Source organism: Arachis hypogaea, chromosome 13 (genome assembly GCF_003086295.3).
Source record: "Arachis hypogaea cultivar Tifrunner chromosome 13, arahy.Tifrunner.gnm2.J5K5, whole genome shotgun sequence".
Taxonomy (NCBI): Eukaryota; Viridiplantae; Streptophyta; class Magnoliopsida; order Fabales; family Fabaceae; genus Arachis; species Arachis hypogaea.
The window spans coordinates 6358684-6377509 of record NC_092048.1 but is presented as its reverse complement, the minus strand read 5'-3'; the positions used below and the strand labels follow the sequence as shown (position 1 = coordinate 6377509).

General features: G+C 30.6%; 2 protein-coding genes across 2 annotated transcripts; both read left to right on the top strand.

Moving 5' to 3' along the window:
• The first annotated feature begins 4774 nt into the window (after positions 1-4774).
• Positions 4775-10987, top strand: LOC112736797 (calreticulin-3). The gene is made up of 14 exons (XM_029291398.2): positions 4775-5057; positions 5212-5319; positions 5870-6062; positions 6478-6736; positions 7012-7068; positions 7551-7598; positions 7707-7793; positions 7877-7934; positions 8268-8335; positions 8462-8557; positions 8646-8701; positions 8792-8875; positions 9598-9627; positions 10568-10987. The coding sequence occupies exons 1-14, from the start codon at positions 4940-4942 to the stop codon at positions 10674-10676; spliced, it is 1371 nt and encodes a 456-aa protein (XP_029147231.2). The 5' UTR covers positions 4775-4939; the 3' UTR covers positions 10677-10987.
• Positions 10988-14643: 3656 nt separating this feature from the next.
• On the top strand, positions 14644-18323 carry LOC112736796 (probable hydroxyacylglutathione hydrolase 2, chloroplastic). The gene is made up of 8 exons (XM_025786396.3): positions 14644-14918; positions 15905-16087; positions 16229-16432; positions 16723-16846; positions 17144-17244; positions 17550-17624; positions 17728-17826; positions 17940-18323. The coding sequence occupies exons 1-8, from the start codon at positions 14868-14870 to the stop codon at positions 18084-18086; spliced, it is 984 nt and encodes a 327-aa protein (XP_025642181.1). The 5' UTR covers positions 14644-14867; the 3' UTR covers positions 18087-18323.
• The last annotated feature ends 503 nt before the right edge of the window (positions 18324-18826 follow it).

The following is an 18826-nucleotide window of genomic DNA, read 5'->3' as shown; positions in this document are numbered from 1 at the left end:
AACCAACCCCACATTTAATTTCACACTATATTTTTAGCATGCAAACCTTTTAAATCAATGTTCCAATTGCGGCAAGAAAGTCACATTGTAGTGAGTTATTTCTGTTCACGCGTATAGATGGATGGCATATACATAATGAACCCACTGGAAGTTTCTTTTTAATTTTTCCCCCAAAGAAGACTCAAGTCAATTTGTGACCCCGTAAAAGGATGAGAACCAGGAAATTACATTGCATATATAGTAGTCAAAAAGACCAAATTAATGTTATTTCTTCCACTTTTTTTTTCTTTCTTCCAAAGAAGCAGTGTATTTTTTTAGTAACAAATCATTAAGGCAAATATCCAAAATTATACACTCAAATAAACATTAACAAATCATACACTCAAATGTCTAAAATTATTCAACAAAAACGTCCCCTAATTTAGCAATATCAAAGAACATCTCGTATGAACACCATTCCTAGTCTCTAAACCATAGAGCAGAACATAAACATCTAGCCTCTAACAAGTACAATTACAATATCCAACCCAGATAAAAGCAATATCCAATCTGTACCACTTGCAACATCCGAGCAAAGCATCAACAACATCCGATTAGGAATCAATAAACATACTTACTTGTGATCAATATTTTGCAAAACTCCAAAAACATGAAAAACATGCAGCTGCTATGTTTGCCAAGGACCAGTGATGCCCCAAAATTGTGTTACCTGAGCTGTACGACCTGGAAAAGAACATCCATCAAATTAGAACTCACACGAACCACTACAACAAATCACTGTCAAATTTCCTTTTCAAAACATGCATAGGTAGTCAAAGGGAACATCTACCACACTTACCAATTAGTGGGACGAACGGGGGGTTTCCAGGATGGAGAAGTGGATGTCCACCGGCGGACGGCGCAGCTGCACCAAGAAGCTTCGGCGGCGCCGGGAAAACCCACATGCAACAGCAGCGCGGCGTCGAAGCGTCTGGCTAGTTGAGGGAAGAGGGTTGCGCTCAGGTAGCCTCAGTGGAGTGGCGATGACCAGAACCACTAGGAGCGCCGTCGCAGTGTCTGGAGAAGAGAGGGAAGAGAGTTGCGCGATGGTTCCGGAGGCGTGGCGCTGGTGTAGCTGATTTTCAAATTCTGTGTGGTAAAACAGTGAAAGGAGGTAGGGTTTTGGGGAGGGTGAATATGGTTTACCCTGACTCATTTTTGGATGGTGTTGATGTGCATTGGGCTATTTGGTCCCAGCCCATATACATTTGGCTAGGTTTTAGCTGATATACTTTTGGTTCCCTAGCAATACTCTTTTGGTATTTACCAAGGATCAAACACCTAGACTTTTTAGACAGAGAACTTTAATACCATGTCATGAAACTACTTATCTAACAATACTTATATATATATACCTCCACTAAACTTGCGTTCACGCCACTTGCACTTCCATGTATCGTCTGTCTCTTTTGTGACTTGATTATGTGAAAATTAGTAAAGTTAATTTTAGAAAATAAATAAATAAATAAATAAATAAATAAATAAATAAATAATAACTAAATAAAATAAAAGGTAATAAACAATCCTAGTTTATAATCTTAGGATTTTAATGGTTGAAAAAGAGAAGAATTATATACCTCGAATTGATGGATGGTTCATATTGAAGAGACTCACTTATAAATTGAGTTTTTCTTTAATTCATTTCAATCAAGCCATCCAGATAGAATAACATAATATTTCTTTGAGTAGTTTTTTCCTATATATGATAGAGAGAAGTGTGTTCTCTTTTTATTAAGAGAGAGTGTTATTGTAGTCTCTTTGTAATAGAGAAAAATTATAATTCTCAAAAAAAGGTATTCAATTGTTTCTATATTTTATACAAATTTTTAATTTTTCATCTCTATATTTTACTGTGTCATTTGTCTGGTACCTAACAGATTCCAGTAATGTTTTTGCTTCGGCCTACCCATACCGCTAGTGTATGTATATTCAGTGTTTTACTTATCGAACCAAATCTAATTAACTTTGTAAGAACAACAAAGTAAGTAAGTATAGTTTTATTTATTTAATGAAAGATTAGTTAAGTTACAATAAGTAAACTATGATTGCCAAAGTAAACTACGGTTAATTATCTTAGTCATCAAAGATTATTGCAATATTTTTAGAAGCAAGATATTTAGTTATTTACCTTGAATAATGCTTGTCATACTCATATAGTAATTACTTCATTTGATTGATATTGATTGCGCATTACATTTATTAAAACAGAAAATTGGTTTATTGATGCATGTTCATGTTGAAGTCCACCCGTTTATTTGTCTTCCTTTGCGAGTCTAATTCGGCTTTGTCATTCATTATTAGTCAATGGTAACACAATGTGTTGTCATATGGTTTTTACTTATTACTATACTTTTTCCTAACGTAATGGATCTATCAAAGTTCGTTAATCCACATTAAACTACACTGGCCATGGTTTCAAATCAGATTTTAGGTCTTTTAGAATACAGCAGCTACTTAACCAGTCTACGACGCTACATGTAACATATTTTACATGAAGATTCTATGGTGCTTACAACTGAGAAAAGCATACTATGCTGACTATATGTGTCAAGAAAAGAAGAATGATGATACATGACTTTATATACTTGTTTCTATTTCACACTGCCACGGTTACACACACAGTTACTGTCACACACGCAATTTTTTCGTTTTTTATTTTGAGCTAAATTACAGCTTAATATTTTTATTAATTTTTGAAAAGCTAGAATTTATTTTTGGTAGTAGACTGAATCTATTTATTTTAGACTACTAACTGGATTTATAATAGTTAATATTTTTTGGACCAAAACTTGGTTGAAATCATATATAATAAATATATATGACTCCTTGAAACCTAAAAAGAATATGTAACCCCTTACGTATAGTAAAAAAAAAAAAAAAAGATATAAGACCCCTTTTTAATGTAATTTTTTATAATTAATATCCCATGATACCTAAAAGAAAATCATATATAGAGTGATATTATAAAAAAATAGGAATGAAATTATCATTTCTCATTTTTTTAATCTATAATTTATTTTTTGAAAGAATTGTTTTTTTTTTGGTAGATAATTTTTAATGTGATCATTTTTTTAGATACAAACAACAACAATAACAAAGTCTGTCCCACTAGGTGAGTCGACTACATGAATTAAACGACATCATTAAACTCTGTCATGTATCATGTTTACATAGAGACCGTTTACATGTAAATCTCGTTTGACCATTTTTTGGATGGTCTTTTTAGATTTTCCTCTGCCTTTCATCCTTTGTTCATCTTCCATCTCATCCATCCTCCTGACTGGGTGTTCTGTCGGTCTTCTTCTCACATGTCCAAACCACCTGAGACGCAAGTTATCTGTCATATGTATTTATTATATATATATATATATATATATAAAAGCCTGTTGTTGTTGTTATTTGATATCATGATTCATGAAAAATAAATATTTTTTAATAAGTAACAAAGACAATATATAACTAACAAATACACTTTTGATAAAAAAAAAGCCTCAAAACAGTATAAGAACCGCATGTATTATAGTGTTTTAAAAATTTATCATCAACATATAATGCAAATTGTTTAGTAAAATAAAATAAAAAATTGTAGTGATCGACCAAAATTTTTAAATAATTGTTTAAAATATTAGCAAGAATATGAAAAAAAAAAAGTGAAAGACATAAGACTATATAAGAGGAGATAAAAAAATTATTTAAAATGAATATTAATTTATATAGTAAATATAGATAAAAATGAGAATAAAAACAAAAAAATAAATTAAAATTTATTAATCAATTTATATCTATTAAAAAAAAATAACATTAAGTTTAATTTATATAAAAATAAAGAGTAAAAAGATATCAAAAGATAAAACTAAATACTACGTAAGAGGAATAAAAAGTGATGTGATGATAGAAAAATTATAAAATAATAATTTTACTTAAATATTTATGTGATAATATTACAAATTATCTAATATGTCAAAAGTTCATTATGTCATTATTTGATTTTTCTTATGAGAAATATTCAAGAACCATTAAAATTTGTTATTTTTTGTTATCATTTTTAGTTATTGATCTAATTTTTTTAGTTTAATAATCCAACAATATACTTTTAACTCACACTTTTAAATATTGATGATTAACAGCGGACAAGAATAATAAATTATATTAGTCTTCTAACATTCCTAATTTTTTTATACATTATAAGTAAATTAATAAATAGATAAATAAATAAATAAATTTTTTAAAAATAAAATTTATTTTTTAAATAAAATATATAATATTAGAATTTAGACTATTAATATGAATTAATATTGTTTATGCTATAATTTTTTTTTGATAAAAATTAAATAATTTAGCGTGTGAAATTATGATATTAATATAAATTAATTATATAATACTATTTTCTAAGATAATATAAATATAATTCTAAAATATTTTTTTCTATAATGTTACAATAAATAACATGATAATTTTATATAAAAACTTAAAAATTTATGTATTATTTTTTTACAATAGCATTACTTTTAGTTTTTTTTTATATATATTATAATAGATGACCCACACACCTTTTTGACCAAAAACCGAATTAGGAACGAGGAAAAAAATTTCTTAGTTTTAGCTTTTAAGGGAAAAATCCATTTTCTTAAAAAAAAAAAAGACATTTAATAATTATAGTTTGCATCCTCACGTAGTAAAGAGGTAACACATTTGTAAATGAAGTCAACTAATTACTTGCATTCAGATTCCCTCTGGGATGGTAATAATCTAAGACTAATTAAGAATGATTTAAGTTGATTAATTAATGGTAAGAAAGGAAGTGGGAGAAAATGGAAGTGGAAGTGGGTTGTTGTTCTAGAAAGTACTATTCGTATTTTCACGTTAATTTAAAGCAACTTTCTCTCAACACTGAAATGAGATGAGTGAGATGGGTAATCTGAGCAAGCAGCTTCTTAAGCTCTTTCTTTTCCTCTTTGCAACTCTTCAGTTCCCTTCTTCTTCCTTCGCTGAGGTCTTCTTCGAAGAGAGGTTCGAAGGTAACTATTAATGATACTTCTTTTTGATTCAGTTGGAGTTAGTTAGTTTGGTTGATTCAGTTTGACAACTGCATAGGGTTGTTATTATTTGTAACTAATTAACTAACTAACTAGCTAGCATTGCCTTCAAACTTTGAATGTTGAAAAAAACAAGATGGATGGAAGAGTCGTTGGGTTTTATCAGATTGGAAAAGGAGTGAAGGAAAAGCTGGTACCTTTAAGCACACTGCAGGAAAATGGCCTGGAGATCCTGATGACAAAGGTTCGTTTATCATTTTGCACCATCTTACACAGTTTCATAATATTTAGGATTTTTTTTTTATTTTAATGATGATTCATTCTTTACGCATGTTTAATCATATGCTGACGCATTGGAAGAAAGTGGTTGACTTAACTATGCACCATCTTAAAAGGCTTACAAGTTACAATACAAACCAACTTAGATTGTTCGAGTGGTCAGCTCACTCGTCTATTTAATTAAGTGTTCAGAGCTCGAATTCCACTTTGGGTATGCAACAGCCCATTGGTCAGCGGCGACAAACCCTTAAGATTAGTTCTGGGGGATACCGGGGGAAAACAAAAGGCTTACATTACAAATATTTGATTGGATGATGGGATAAAACTCTTTTATTTTGTCAGTAGAATAGCAACTGTTTTAGTTCTAGTTACATTATATGCAGATTAGTGCAATGAGGGGTTTGACCAAAATAATTTAAAATTTCTATGGCGTGTTTAGAAAATGATAGGTATAGGAAGCTTTTGATTACAAGTTGCTTCAAAGCTAGGATAAGCTTATCCCACAATCCTTGCAGGTCTCCAAACATATAATGATGCCAAGCATTATGCCATATCTGCGAAGATACCAGAGTTGAGCAACAAGAACAAGACACTGGTGGTCCAGTATTCTATTAGGTTTGAGCAGGACATTGAATGCGGCGGTGGTTACATCAAGCTTCTTTCTGGTTATGTCAATCAGAAGAAGTTTGGTGGGGATACTCCGTACAGGTTCGTGAATTTCTTATTCGTATGTTTAACTTGGTTTGTGGCTTATGATTCAGAAGTTCTTCAACATGTTACATTAGATTGTGGAAAAGTTGCTCTTTTGAAGAATGTGCTGCAGAGTTTAGCTCATCATTTCTGATGAGCACACTGATCAATTTTATGCTTATTTGTTCACCCTCGTCATCAAATTTTCACAACCTCCTTAATTAGTAGTGTTGATATGTGAGAGATATAAGCAGTAACTTCTTGTGATTTAAGAAAATGTCACTCGGAATTCCAAACATGAACTTACTATATACTAACTTAGCTGAAAAGATATAGACATGAAGTCTGTACTGTATATCATTGCTGCCTTTGAGGAATTAATACTCCTTCCTTGATGTGATTTTAGTCAACTGATTGGTTTTTCTTAATGCAGTCTGATGTTTGGACCAGATATATGCGGCACACAGACCAAAAAGCTGCATCTTATACTATCATACCAGGGGCAGAACTACCCCATTAGAAAGGATCTACAATGTGAAACAGACAAAATGACTCATTTCTATACATTTATTCTAAGGCCTGATGCCTCTTATAGTGTCCTTGTTGATAATCGTGAAAGAGACTCTGGAAGCATGTATACAGATTGGGACATCCTTCCTCCAAGGAAGATCAAGGATGTCAATGCCAAAAAGGTATTATGTTTTGCCCTCTGTGTGTGTCTTCTTTCTCATTTGAATTTTGTGTATGAACCGTTGTGGTGCCTTTTTTTTTCCCCCTCAGTAATTGAGTAAAGTTCAAACATTCAATAATTGTTATTAGTTATTACTGACTGGATCTAAAAGGCATACATGCAAAACAACTTAACCAAATATTCTATAGGATGCTTCATTTGAGATGGGATTCTTTTGGTATATCTTCTTTTACAATCTACCTTTCCTGTAAAGTCGTAAAATTTTCCTTATTACAGCCAGCTGACTGGGATGATAGAGAGTACATTGAAGATCCTAATGAAGTCAAACCAGAGGTACTTTTGTCCCCTTCTTCGCTGAAATCTCATTTTTAATAATGTTTAGTTTAATTTAACTTTTGTTAAAGTTTTCAGCAAGATTGAAAACAATATACATGCATTTCCTTTTGTTAAAGTCTTCACTTGATAAACGAGAATGTCTACTTCAACTAGTACCGGAGCTAATTTAGCAAAATGTTATTGGTTTCTGTATTACAAGTGCTTTTAATTAGTTATTCTTTTAACATCTGTCAAAGGTTATTATTCGTTTTCAAAACTTTTTCAGACACTTGTTATCTTTCAGATATTTTATTTGTTGGGGAAATAGATAGTAGCTTCTAACAAGGATATAATGTCTTTTGACAATATATTATTGGTGAAAAGAAATCTAATGGAAGACCTCTCAAAATGTTTTAGGTGCTGCACACAGATTTTGATTAATCTTTTTATGTATAGTTGCCATATTTTGACGTGTGCTTCTCATTATCTTAATATTGCAGGGGTATGATTCAATCCCAGCTGAAATTCCTGATCCTAAAGCCAAGAAGGTTTATTTGCTTACCATATTCATAATTTAAGAGTAAGATCTTTATTTAGATAGAAGGCTTTGCTAAAAGCTTAGTTTGCTTCTTCTTTTTGATACTTTGTTTGAGTAGCCTGCTGACTGGGATGAGGATGAAGATGGACTATGGAAGCCCTCCAAAGTGCCCAATCCAGCATACAAAGGGCCATGGAAACGCAAGGTTGTTCAAGCAACATTTGTTAACATTTGAATAGATGTTCATGTATCTTGGCGTTTCTAATTGCTGTAATTTGTTGTACTCAGAAAATCAAGAACCCCAATTACAAGGGAAAGTGGAAGATCCCATGGATTGACAACCCAGGTAAGTTTATGTTTTAAACATGGGATATCTGTCATTTGGATCTAGATATAAGGTTCAATGGTTCATGGCTTTAATTAGGTTGTAGTGTAACATGAATGAACTACTTCTTAGTTTCATGAATGTAAAAATATAAGAGAAAAAAAAAATTTCTTACATGTGGCTTCCTTTGGATACTACAGACTTTGATAGCATTTGGTTTTATCCACCATCTTGGGCCGTATTTATCAATACTTGATCCTTTCTTACAAAGCACCCGAAACTTTATTAATATTTTTCGTGACTAATTAACATTGGCTCTCGTGAATTTTTCTTTGGATTTCCTGTTTTCTGCAGAATTCGAGGACGATCCTGATCTCTATGTGTTGAAACCAATAAAATATGTGGGCATCGAAGTGTGGCAGGTGCTTTATGTCATCCTCTATGTTGATTGAAGTATTCAATTGCCAACAAAGTTAACTGGTCTCTTGACTTGTTTATTTATCTATTATTTATTCGAAGCTTTATAATATTATGATTCGGATCCACAGGTGAAGGCTGGTTCAATTTTCGACAATATTTTACTTTGTGATGACCCACAGTATGCAAAGCAAATTGTGGATGAATATATGGCTAATAATAAAGAGGTGAGCACTTGCTTTCAGTGTTCGTATCTTTTATTTGGTTTATTGGAACCATGATTATTTGCATTCTTATTTTGTGTAAAAATTTCAGGCTGAAAAGAAGCTTTTGAAGAAGCAGAAAAGGAAAGAAAGGCTAGGGAAGAAGAGGTAATTTGAGAAGTCTAAATACCTAAACAATGTTTTGATATGTCCAATATCAATACTTGTTATGTAATATTTTATGTTATGACTATATAGGAGGCGCAAAGAGCAAGAGAAGAGGGCGAGAAGAGGAGGAGGGAGAGGGATCATAAATATGGAGATAGGCGGCGCCGTAGAAGGGTAATTTATTTTCCCCCTAATTTTATTCCGAAGTTAAAATAATATTTGCTGACATTCACTAGCAAAGTGTTGATTGAATTTTCCAACTTTTGCTTGGTAGGAATTACTCTAAACAAAAATATGCCGTTTTAACCAAATTGGTATAGCAAAAAAACAATGTATTTGGACATAATTTTATCCGCATACATTGATTTTCTGTTAACAATTTGGCAAAAGAAACATTTATTTTGAATCGGAGCAAGTAGAATGGTAGAGAGAAGAGGGTGGGGGACATATGGTGGATTTCTTGCCCTCCTTTCTTAACTTTTGTGTTCGAGGGGTGAACATGAAATATAGTACAGGATGATGATTGATGGTTGAAGCAAAATCATTTTCGTTATTATTGTGCTTTTTGAAACTGTTTCCTTCAAAACAAGAAGGTAAGGCTGAAAACATTGGACAATGATCTTGTAAGTACTAAGTACCAGCTGGACCAATCATGGAAGTGGGAACTATTGGACAATAGTGTTAAGAGTGAATAATTTATGTAGGAAGCTCACAACTTGGTCCCTGAAAAAAATATCAACATAAAAATTCTTCCCTGAGAGATCAAAGATACAAGTATAAAAATAATACTTGAGAATTAAAATTTGATTTTATGGATGATTATTAAATAAATTCTGATTTATAGACCTTTTTCTTTTTCTTAGTTTGGTAATTGATTTTTGGACTTTATTTTGCAGCCGGATCCCCATGAGTACATGGATTATCATGTAAGCCTAAAACTCTCTTTTCTCTTTCCTTATTGATGTGAATGCTTCTTAGTACTTTGTTGTATTATCTTATATGCAATTTGGTAATTATGTATGCTCTTTTAGTTGCTACAGAACTAAGAATAATATCTAATTAAACTCATTGCCATCCAAATAACAAACTCTTCCACATCCAGCTAAAATGGAACCAAGGTATTTAAATATAGAAAAAGGTTGCATGTGCACAGGAAAAAACAGAAGTGTAATGCTCAGATAATGCACTATTCAAATGTAGCTTTATACCCTTCTTGAGATAAGGCTGTGACCACAAGGTCATTGACTACTATGTAAAGTCTGTATCTGTTTTGGTGCCTTATAAAATGGCAAGTATGCAATGATGGAATATAGATAATGAAGTACTATGCTAAGAAAATTATTGCTATGGAAAAATCGGATTGCTCTAACTTCCAACCACTGCCTCAGAAATTTTAGCAAAAGAAGTAACTAAAAAAAGGGGTTCTTCTAAGTTTCAATAATGTAATAAGAACTTAAAAATAGATCAGACTGATGCCATATGCAGAGGATTTTTTTTCCTTAAATGGTTTTGGAGCACATTTAACAAAGTCTTTTGATACGTTTGCTGTGAATTTAGCTCCTAATACTCTATATTCACCAGTATATAATATGTTACAACACTGTTTAAGTAAGGTGTATCAATCATGAGGATAACTTGTTGGCCATCCCAGTTGTTATTGTACTACAATTTTAAAATAGTAGAGTAGTGCTAACTTTTTGAAATTCTCAAGGCTACCTTTAGATTCATTGCACTAAAACTTAATGAGTTCTGTGCAACCTGGCAACTTTTTTCTGTTTCCCTTTTGACATAAATGTCAATTGTCAACTCTTGTTTGTTTTCCATTACTCTTATTTATTATTTGCATTAACTTGGCTTTAACAACAGGATGAACTTTGAAAGTTTGTGCACTGCTTCAGCTTGTGGTGGTTGTCCTCTGCAAAAATCTATGCTATCACTCTGGAAGGTTTTTCAAAACTATTTTGTACGATCTTAAAACATATTTAATGTGTATCATAAGAATATCTATTATCTATAATTATTCATTTTTTGTTTATATAGTAATTCTTAAAATCTGAAAAATGAATAATTATAGATAGATATTCTTAAAATGCGGATTAAATTTAACGAAAATGCCTCCAGAATTATGCAATTATTTTTCCCTTTTTTTTTTTTCTTTTGAGGGTTGTGAGTGAAATTGTAGGACCAAAGCTGCAATTGCACTGAAATGATGAGCTGTACTGAACTGTACCATATTGAGTAGATATGGGCTTCAGCAATTTATGTTAACTTTGATTTTCTATTGAATTGTTAGATCATGCAGTTATGGCTCTGCTCAAAAAGTGTGGATTATATAACTTTCTCAGTATCTGTACCAGTACCACTGGGAGGAAAAAAACAATAAAAGAAAATAGCCATGTCAATATATTAATTATGTATTATTCTTGTTATTATGTCTTCACACCTAATTACCTAAAAAAGAAACTAAATGGTGACACATCTTTCTAAAGGGTACCCTTTTTCAGTTTTTATTTCATTCATATAATCATATTTTAGACACTGAAATTTAATTACACTATAATTAGAGAGAGAGTTAATTACACGTAAATATGGCTGCGTATGTTTACAAACACAGGACTGAGACATGGACAAAGAGATAGAATTGTGTTTGGTAAATAAGATATGAATAAATATATTGTGTCTTATGACACTTTTTTTCTTTTATTTTTATTTATAATTTTTTATAATTATATTTTTTATTATGTTATTTTTCTTTTTGAATTTTATGTGAAAGAAAAACTGAAAGTAAATTAGATTTTTTATTATTTATTTATTTTATATTCAGTTTATCACTAAATAAAAAAAATATTAATTTTTATGTCTTATTTTAAATATTTTATTTTATTTTATTCTCAAAACGGTTTCGCTACATTACCAACAACATATCTGCCAACTTTTACCAACTCTTATTTATAATTGTGTTTCATAAAAGTGTGTTCGTGGATGTGTCTAATAAAAATGTTTTTTTTATAAGTGTGTTTAATAGAAGTGTCTTTATAGATATATTTTCTGGATGTGTCTCTTTATATATATATTTAAAATATATTAATTATTAGACACATCCACGAACACACTTTCATAAAACACAATTATAAATAAGAATTGGCAGAAGTTGGCAGATAGTATGTTGGTACCCTATACTTTTCCTTCTCAAAATCAATAATAGCCTTAGGGTAAGTTTTAGGTATGAAATTGAATAAAAAAGCGAGAAACACAGAAGAGCTATCTACTCTATTCAACTGTTCATCTGTTTTTCTTTTTCATAAAAAAAAAATTGAGAATATTATTAAAAATCGTCACACCTCTTGTAAAAGATGAAGGGAACAAAAATATGTCAAATGGCCAAGTGAGAAAGGAAAGAAACTAAGTTCAAAATACAGTATACAAATTTCTTCGGGTTTAAGATTATTTTTTAAAAATTAATATTTAAGAGAAAAACAGCTAATCATTGCTAAGCAATCAATGTTACCTGTTCATATTGATTTATGCCTAAGATACCAAAATGGGGTGTATTGGTGATGGAAAGTGGAAACATAGTGCAAACAGAGGAAATTACATGGTTGCCCTTGGCCGGCAATTTGTGAAAGACACGGTCGGTGGGAGGGATTGTTCAAAGATTTGACCAAATACACATTTTTTTTGGGCAAATTTAATTATTATTATTATTATTATTTGTGAGTTCGCTTTCTATTTATATTGCATGAATGCTAAAATTAATCACTAAATCAATTCTTGTGTATTTGTATATATCATTATATATTTTTTCTGGTGGAGCTTTAATATATAACACTTTTCAAAAGTTTAAAAAGTTAATGATCAATGTATTTTTGCATTTTTATCTGTATTGCGAAATTTGTTTATATATATAAAATATAAGGTTATTTTGTATTTTTTTTTTCTTATAAAGATCTTTATAATGATACATGATTCATTTTTAGTATATATATATATATATATAGTATTATTGCCTTCTATTTATAATTTTATATGATATGACCCAATTTTTTTATTAGAAAGTTAAAGTTATTCTAACCAATCTTATAATAAGATCGGCATAGTAAAATATATTAATACATACATACAATTTTTACATGTTTAAAAAATATGATAAACCTATATTCAAATAGATACAGCACTAAAAAAAATTTATTATAGGTTTGAAACATTATAAATATCATTTAACATGTGAAAATTTCTCTACGTTCATAACACATTAATCACTTCAGAAAACATGCTCCTCCTTCTATTCTCCACCTCAACTTCCCCACATTCACGTGAATCTGTCTCATAAGTCATAACCAAATCTTGTGTCTCAACTCTCAAGCCACTTAATCGTCTGGTAAAAATTTAGGTGCATTTAATTTCATATGAAATTAATAAATGAAAATTATTAAATAATTTGACTAATTTAATTAAATTTTTACGGTTTTTAATTATCAATTTTACGTAAAATTAACTGTACCTGAGTTTCCACCTAATCATCCAACTAAAGTTAACAAATGAAACCAAGCACTGCCACTTTTTTTTTTTTTTACATATATACGATGTGCTTAATTTTAACATATTTATCACGTAAAAAAATTTATATAATTATGTAATTAAATTCATATATTTAGATAAATCATTTTTTTAAAATGAAAAAATTTATAAAGTAAAAAATTAAATATTCAATCACCATTAAATTAAAATAACAGGACTCATTATGTATGATGAAAGCTATAAATTAAAAAGTGATTAATCTTTTGTTTTATCATTTTATCAATTTTTTTCTTCAAAAAATTCAAATTTCATTTGGATAAATGAGTTTAAAATTAATTATTTTTGATAATATAGTAATACATGATTGGATATATGGATAAAAAGTATTTACATAAAAATTAAATTCATATATGATTAGGTTGATAATTTTCAAAATATAATTTCTTTGTTCTCTTTATAGTTTATCTTGGATATTGAAAATGAAAGTATGAAACCATTGTATCAATCAATGCATTACTTATTTCTTAGTCATATTAAACTTGTTGGTTCACCTAAGAAAAAAAAGGAACACCGGTTGGTTAACATCAAATTGAGTGGGATTCATTCCAAAAACAAAATAATTATTGGAATCTTAAGAGAGAAAAAAAAGGGGACTAGTTGTCCACGTGAAATACAAGAATACGCGTGTCACGTGTGACGCAATAAATTAAATTTGATCATTGATCATCATTACTAAACTTCATTAGTAGAAGTAGGAGTAGTATCTAGTGTCATTTCACTTATTTACTTAAAGTCTTAGAAATATAAATTTTATTTTGTATATATAATAATTCATTAATTATTGAGAGACTCTTAAATAAAGCTAAAATTTATGATAAATTAGTCTTTAATTTGTCAGATAAAAATATATTACAAAAAAAATTGAAAAAATTTTAAATATATTAGAAATATTAGTATTCCGATTATTTTAACCGTTGATATGAATTATAAAAAATATATATAATATAAATTAATTGAAATCAACCGTTAAAACAATTGGAACACTAATATTTTTGGTACACTTAAAATTTTTTCAAAGGTATTATATTAATAGCATTCTTTCAACTTTAGAAGAATAAAAAAAAGTTAAAAAAGAGTAAACTCAAATTAATGTTAAAGAATTTCGGAGAAGATATTTTGATTTCTTGACAAACGTTTATTCTATAGAAATTTTTAAAAATGTATATTTTATATAAATAAATTTATAATAATTTGTTATAAGAAAATTAAATTTTTACAAACACATTCTAAAATAAATTAGAACGGTTGTAAAATAATAAAAAAAAGTAACTATTAAATAAATTTATTGGAGATCAAAGTTTACAATATAAAAAAATTTAGAATTAAATTTTGGGTATTTATTCATCAGGAAAAAAAAAAAAAAAAGAGGGGTTTAAATGAAGATGGTGGAGGACAAAGGGTGGTAGGAAGAAAAAGCAATTTCCTTTTCAACAGTAAACTAAAAGAGTGTGCCAACATTACAACATTAACACATAACATAACTGCTTCTCTCTCTCTCTCTCTCTCTCTCTCTCTCTCTTTTCGTTCATTTATTCATTTCAATTCCAAATTTCCAATTCAATTCAATCACAATTTCAGATGCAGTGAGATGCTCTCTAAGCCTTCCTCTGCAATGCCCACCTTCCCTTCTTCCTCTGAGGTTTGTCAATTCTCCTCCCTTCTTTTTTCTTTCTCTCTCTTCATTTCACAAAATTTGGAGAATTCTAAGACTAAAGTTTCATTTTTTGGAAGAAAAAGAACTCTGGGTTGTGCTGAATTGTATGGACGAACAAGAGAATATGAACACCTAAAACAGTTCTTCCTTTTTGTTTGTCACTAGAAGGGGGGAAAAAACTTTTGTCTCTCCTTGTTATTTTTGTGGTACCACATTTGATGGGTTATGAAGTTTTTTTTTTTTTGGTCTTAGATTGGAATTGTTTTACATCCCATGAAGGTAAATTCATGAAAAAGATAATATACGTGAAGAAGTCTTTTTTTTTTTTTTTAAAAAAAATTGGGAATTTTTTCCCTTACTTTATGAGGGACTTACTGCACCCTCTGTTTGAGAGTTTGATGATGATCTACTTCATTATTTTGAGGCGGCCTTATTTTGATTGTATTATAGCCTGTTACAAGGGTTATAACTTTGGTTGGTACTTGGTAGAATGAAGATGAACTGATTTTACTCCAATTATAGTTTTGTAACTTTGGAAGTGTTTGGATTTCCTTTTCTAGTTTAGCTTTTAAGGTGATTGGGTTCTAATCTTGAAGGCCTTTTTGTCATGCAGCTTCTTAAATTCTTATCTAACTGTGGCATCAGTATTATTCATACTGACATTGCTAGTTTCATTGATTGTAACAATATTTTACTTAATTTAGTGTTTAGGAGAATGATTAGGATGTTATATCATTACTTTTGATCGGTTTGTTTATATATAATGGCTTATCCTTTTGCATTTATTGTCATTGTTGGTGGATTATTAGTTCTTGTAATCTAACACTTATGTCTCTATGTTATAAGAAAAAGCTAATTTCTATCAGGTTTCCCTGTTCTAATTCCATTTTAACTTTTATTTTGGCCGAAGAGATGACTATTGATAATTATTTGTAATAGTTTTGTTATTGTGTTACTATTATGTGGTTTAGGATAGAAATGGCTTCTGCGTGTGGCCGGATGTGAGACAACTTTGCATTCGAAAGAGTCTTCTATACGGAGTTATGAGACTCTTTTCTTTACCATTGAAAACACTGCGCGGAGCGAGTCGGTCACTGAGAGTAGACCAGTTTTGCAGTGTAGTGAACATTTCCTCCTCATTGCAGATTGAATTGGTGAGATATCTCTTATTACTTTTTCAGGTTCATGATGCAATTGGATTAGTATTATTTAGTCACATAATCTAGTAAGATGTTTCGAGGCAACATGCTTGAAAATTAACCTGTCTTATCTCATTTTTTCCTTTAATTTTTCAGGTGCCTTGCCTTGGGGACAATTATGCATACCTTTTACATGATACAGACACCGGGACAGTTGGTGTCGTTGATCCTTCTGAAGCGGCACCTATCATAGATGTTTTGAGCAAGAAAGATCGAAATTTGACGTATATACTGAACACTCACTACCATCATGATCACACTGGTGGAAATACAGAGTTGAAAGAAAGGTATGGGGCAAAGGTATGATACTTTTTCTTCTGCTGAAGTTTATTATATTTTCAATAAACGTTTCTAGAAGCACGTTTTGCAAAATGTTAAAATCGTCTTATTAAAATAATGTAGCCTTCTGAGCAAGGGACACCGAGCATGTTGTTGGTGATAGATTTAGGTATCGATTTGTTCAAACTTCATTGCCACTGATATACCTAAAAAATATAGCCTTCTGAACAAGGAACCCCCTATATGTAATGGGCAGAGTTCAAGTGAGGTTTACTACGACTATTTCTAAGTCTTCTCCTGTTGCATTGCAGGTAATTGGTTCGGAAGTAGACAATGACAAAATTCCCGGAATCGATATCTCTTTGAGTGATGGAGATACATGGATGTTTGCAGGCCATGAGGTCCTTATAATGGCTACACCTGGTCACACCCAAGGTTATATTCATAACTGATTTGTATGGTTATTTACTTTATTTTTCTAAGATCGATTGATAATAGAAAAAAAAATCAGCTCAATGTTTTCTTGTTTGGCTATTCTAATCTTCTTCAGTCTACTTGTCTATTTAATATGATTTTATATCGACCAGTTTCCCCACGTCATCTAATTTGAAATTTTGACTCCATGAAATCTAAATTGTTATTTCTTTGCTCTGGTATTGAATGAACTCTTAATTTGCACCTCGATTCACATTAGTTTTTAATAGTTTAGCTTGACCTGTATATTATAAGCAGGTCACATAAGTTTCTACTTCCCTGGATCCGGAGCGATTTTCACAGGAGACACCTTGTTCAGCCTATCATGTGGCAAGCTCTTCGAAGGAACCGCTGAACAGGTTGATTTGAGTTATATTTAGTTTCGATCCTTTTTGTTTAGGATTTGGATTTCTTTCTTCTGTTACAAGTCATTGCATTTCACAATATATATTTCGTGTTTTGTTGTATATCTTGCTTTATCCCTTTTCCGGAAGTATACGATTTGGAAACTCGAGAACAATCGATCCATAGTTCATTTCAAAGCTTGTATTCATTCAATAATCTGCAACTTGGGAATACAAACATACAATTGCATGTTTAAAAGTATGGTGCCTTTTTGACTCATTTTCGCTCGACAATTCCATAATTTTATCCATGTTTACAGATGTTATCTTCTCTTAAAAAGATCATGTCTTTGCCGGATAATACAAATATATACTGTGGCCATGAGCACACACTGGTTAGTTTCTCCTACTTTCATCTTAAATCTTCCCTGCTACTTTTCTAAGCTTAAGTGTGGTGAAACCTTGAGTCCTTGACATTGGTTCTTTGAAATTTTGCAGAGTAATTCTGAGTTTGCATTGTCTATAGAACCCAAAAACGAGGAACTTCAATTGTATGCTGCACATGTGGCACACCTTAGGAATAAAGGCTTGCCGACGGTAATTCAGAGTTTCGAAGTGCATTCTTTTCGCGAATCTGTCGCTATTGTTCATTATTAGTATACTTTGGATCTTTGTATTTTGCTTTGACAAAATTGATAATGTTACTGCAGATTCCAACTACGTTGAAGGTAGAAAAGGCTTGCAATCCATTCCTTCGCACGTTTAGCACTGAAATCCGGCGGAAGTTAAATATTGCAGTCACGGCAGATGATGCAGAAGCGCTGCGAATTATCCGGCAAGCGAAGGATAATTTTTAGAAAATTTTTTCATATATATATCTTATCTATAAATTTTCAAATGCTAAGGATACTTATGCTGTATAGATTAGAGGTGATGCATCCATCAGGGAATATTGTTTACTTGATGCTATCTTCTCAATATAATTTTGCATTATATAATTTTCTTTTGGGTTAAATTGAGAGTTATCTTTGTAAACTAGATTAAGGTTTGGTGTCACAAAATGATCATGAATGGAAGAATCTCATTAGTCATCACTCTCCTCATGTTAGCATATGCTTGCTGCTTAAGAAAACTCTGTTTTGATGATTTGATCCATAGTGTTATTGTGACATGAATACCAGATTGTACATTAGATCATATGAAGAAATGTTTTATGCACTTCTTTTTATAATTTCTTTTATATACTGAGTTGATAGTTTTTTTTTTTTTAAGATATAATGTTATGATGCATTGTATGTTTCAATAGAGTGAAAATGACTTCTTTTATAATAGAAAAATTGCCATTTTTAATCCAATTCTATGTTTCACTATTTTTTTTTCTATTTGGTAGATTATATAACTCAAATTGAAAAAATTATGCTAATATTAATAGTTTTTTTTTGTTAGCCACGGTATTTCTCAATCCGACAGGTCAATGACTAATCCGTCACGAATCTAAACTCTTTTTAAGAGTTCGACAGGTCAAGGACTAATTCATTACGAATCTGAACTCTATTTAAGAGTCTGCTGTTAGTTAATGAGTTATTGCATGTATAAA

Coding starts and splice junctions, on each gene's coding strand:
- LOC112736796 (XM_025786396.3), top strand. CDS start 14,868: ATGCTCTCTAAGCCTTCCTCTGCAATGCCCACCTTCCCTTCTTCCTCT. Junction 14,919..15,904: donor CCTTCCCTTCTTCCTCTGAG/GTTTGTCAATTC, acceptor TATGTGGTTTAG/GATAGAAATGGCTTCTGCGT. Junction 17,827..17,939: donor GGAATAAAGGCTTGCCGACG/GTAATTCAGAGT, acceptor ATGTTACTGCAG/ATTCCAACTACGTTGAAGGT.
- LOC112736797 (XM_029291398.2), top strand. CDS start 4,940: ATGAGTGAGATGGGTAATCTGAGCAAGCAGCTTCTTAAGCTCTTTCTT. Junction 7,935..8,267: donor CCCATGGATTGACAACCCAG/GTAAGTTTATGT, acceptor TGTTTTCTGCAG/AATTCGAGGACGATCCTGAT. Junction 9,628..10,567: donor ATGAGTACATGGATTATCAT/GTAAGCCTAAAA, acceptor CTTTAACAACAG/GATGAACTTTGAAAGTTTGT.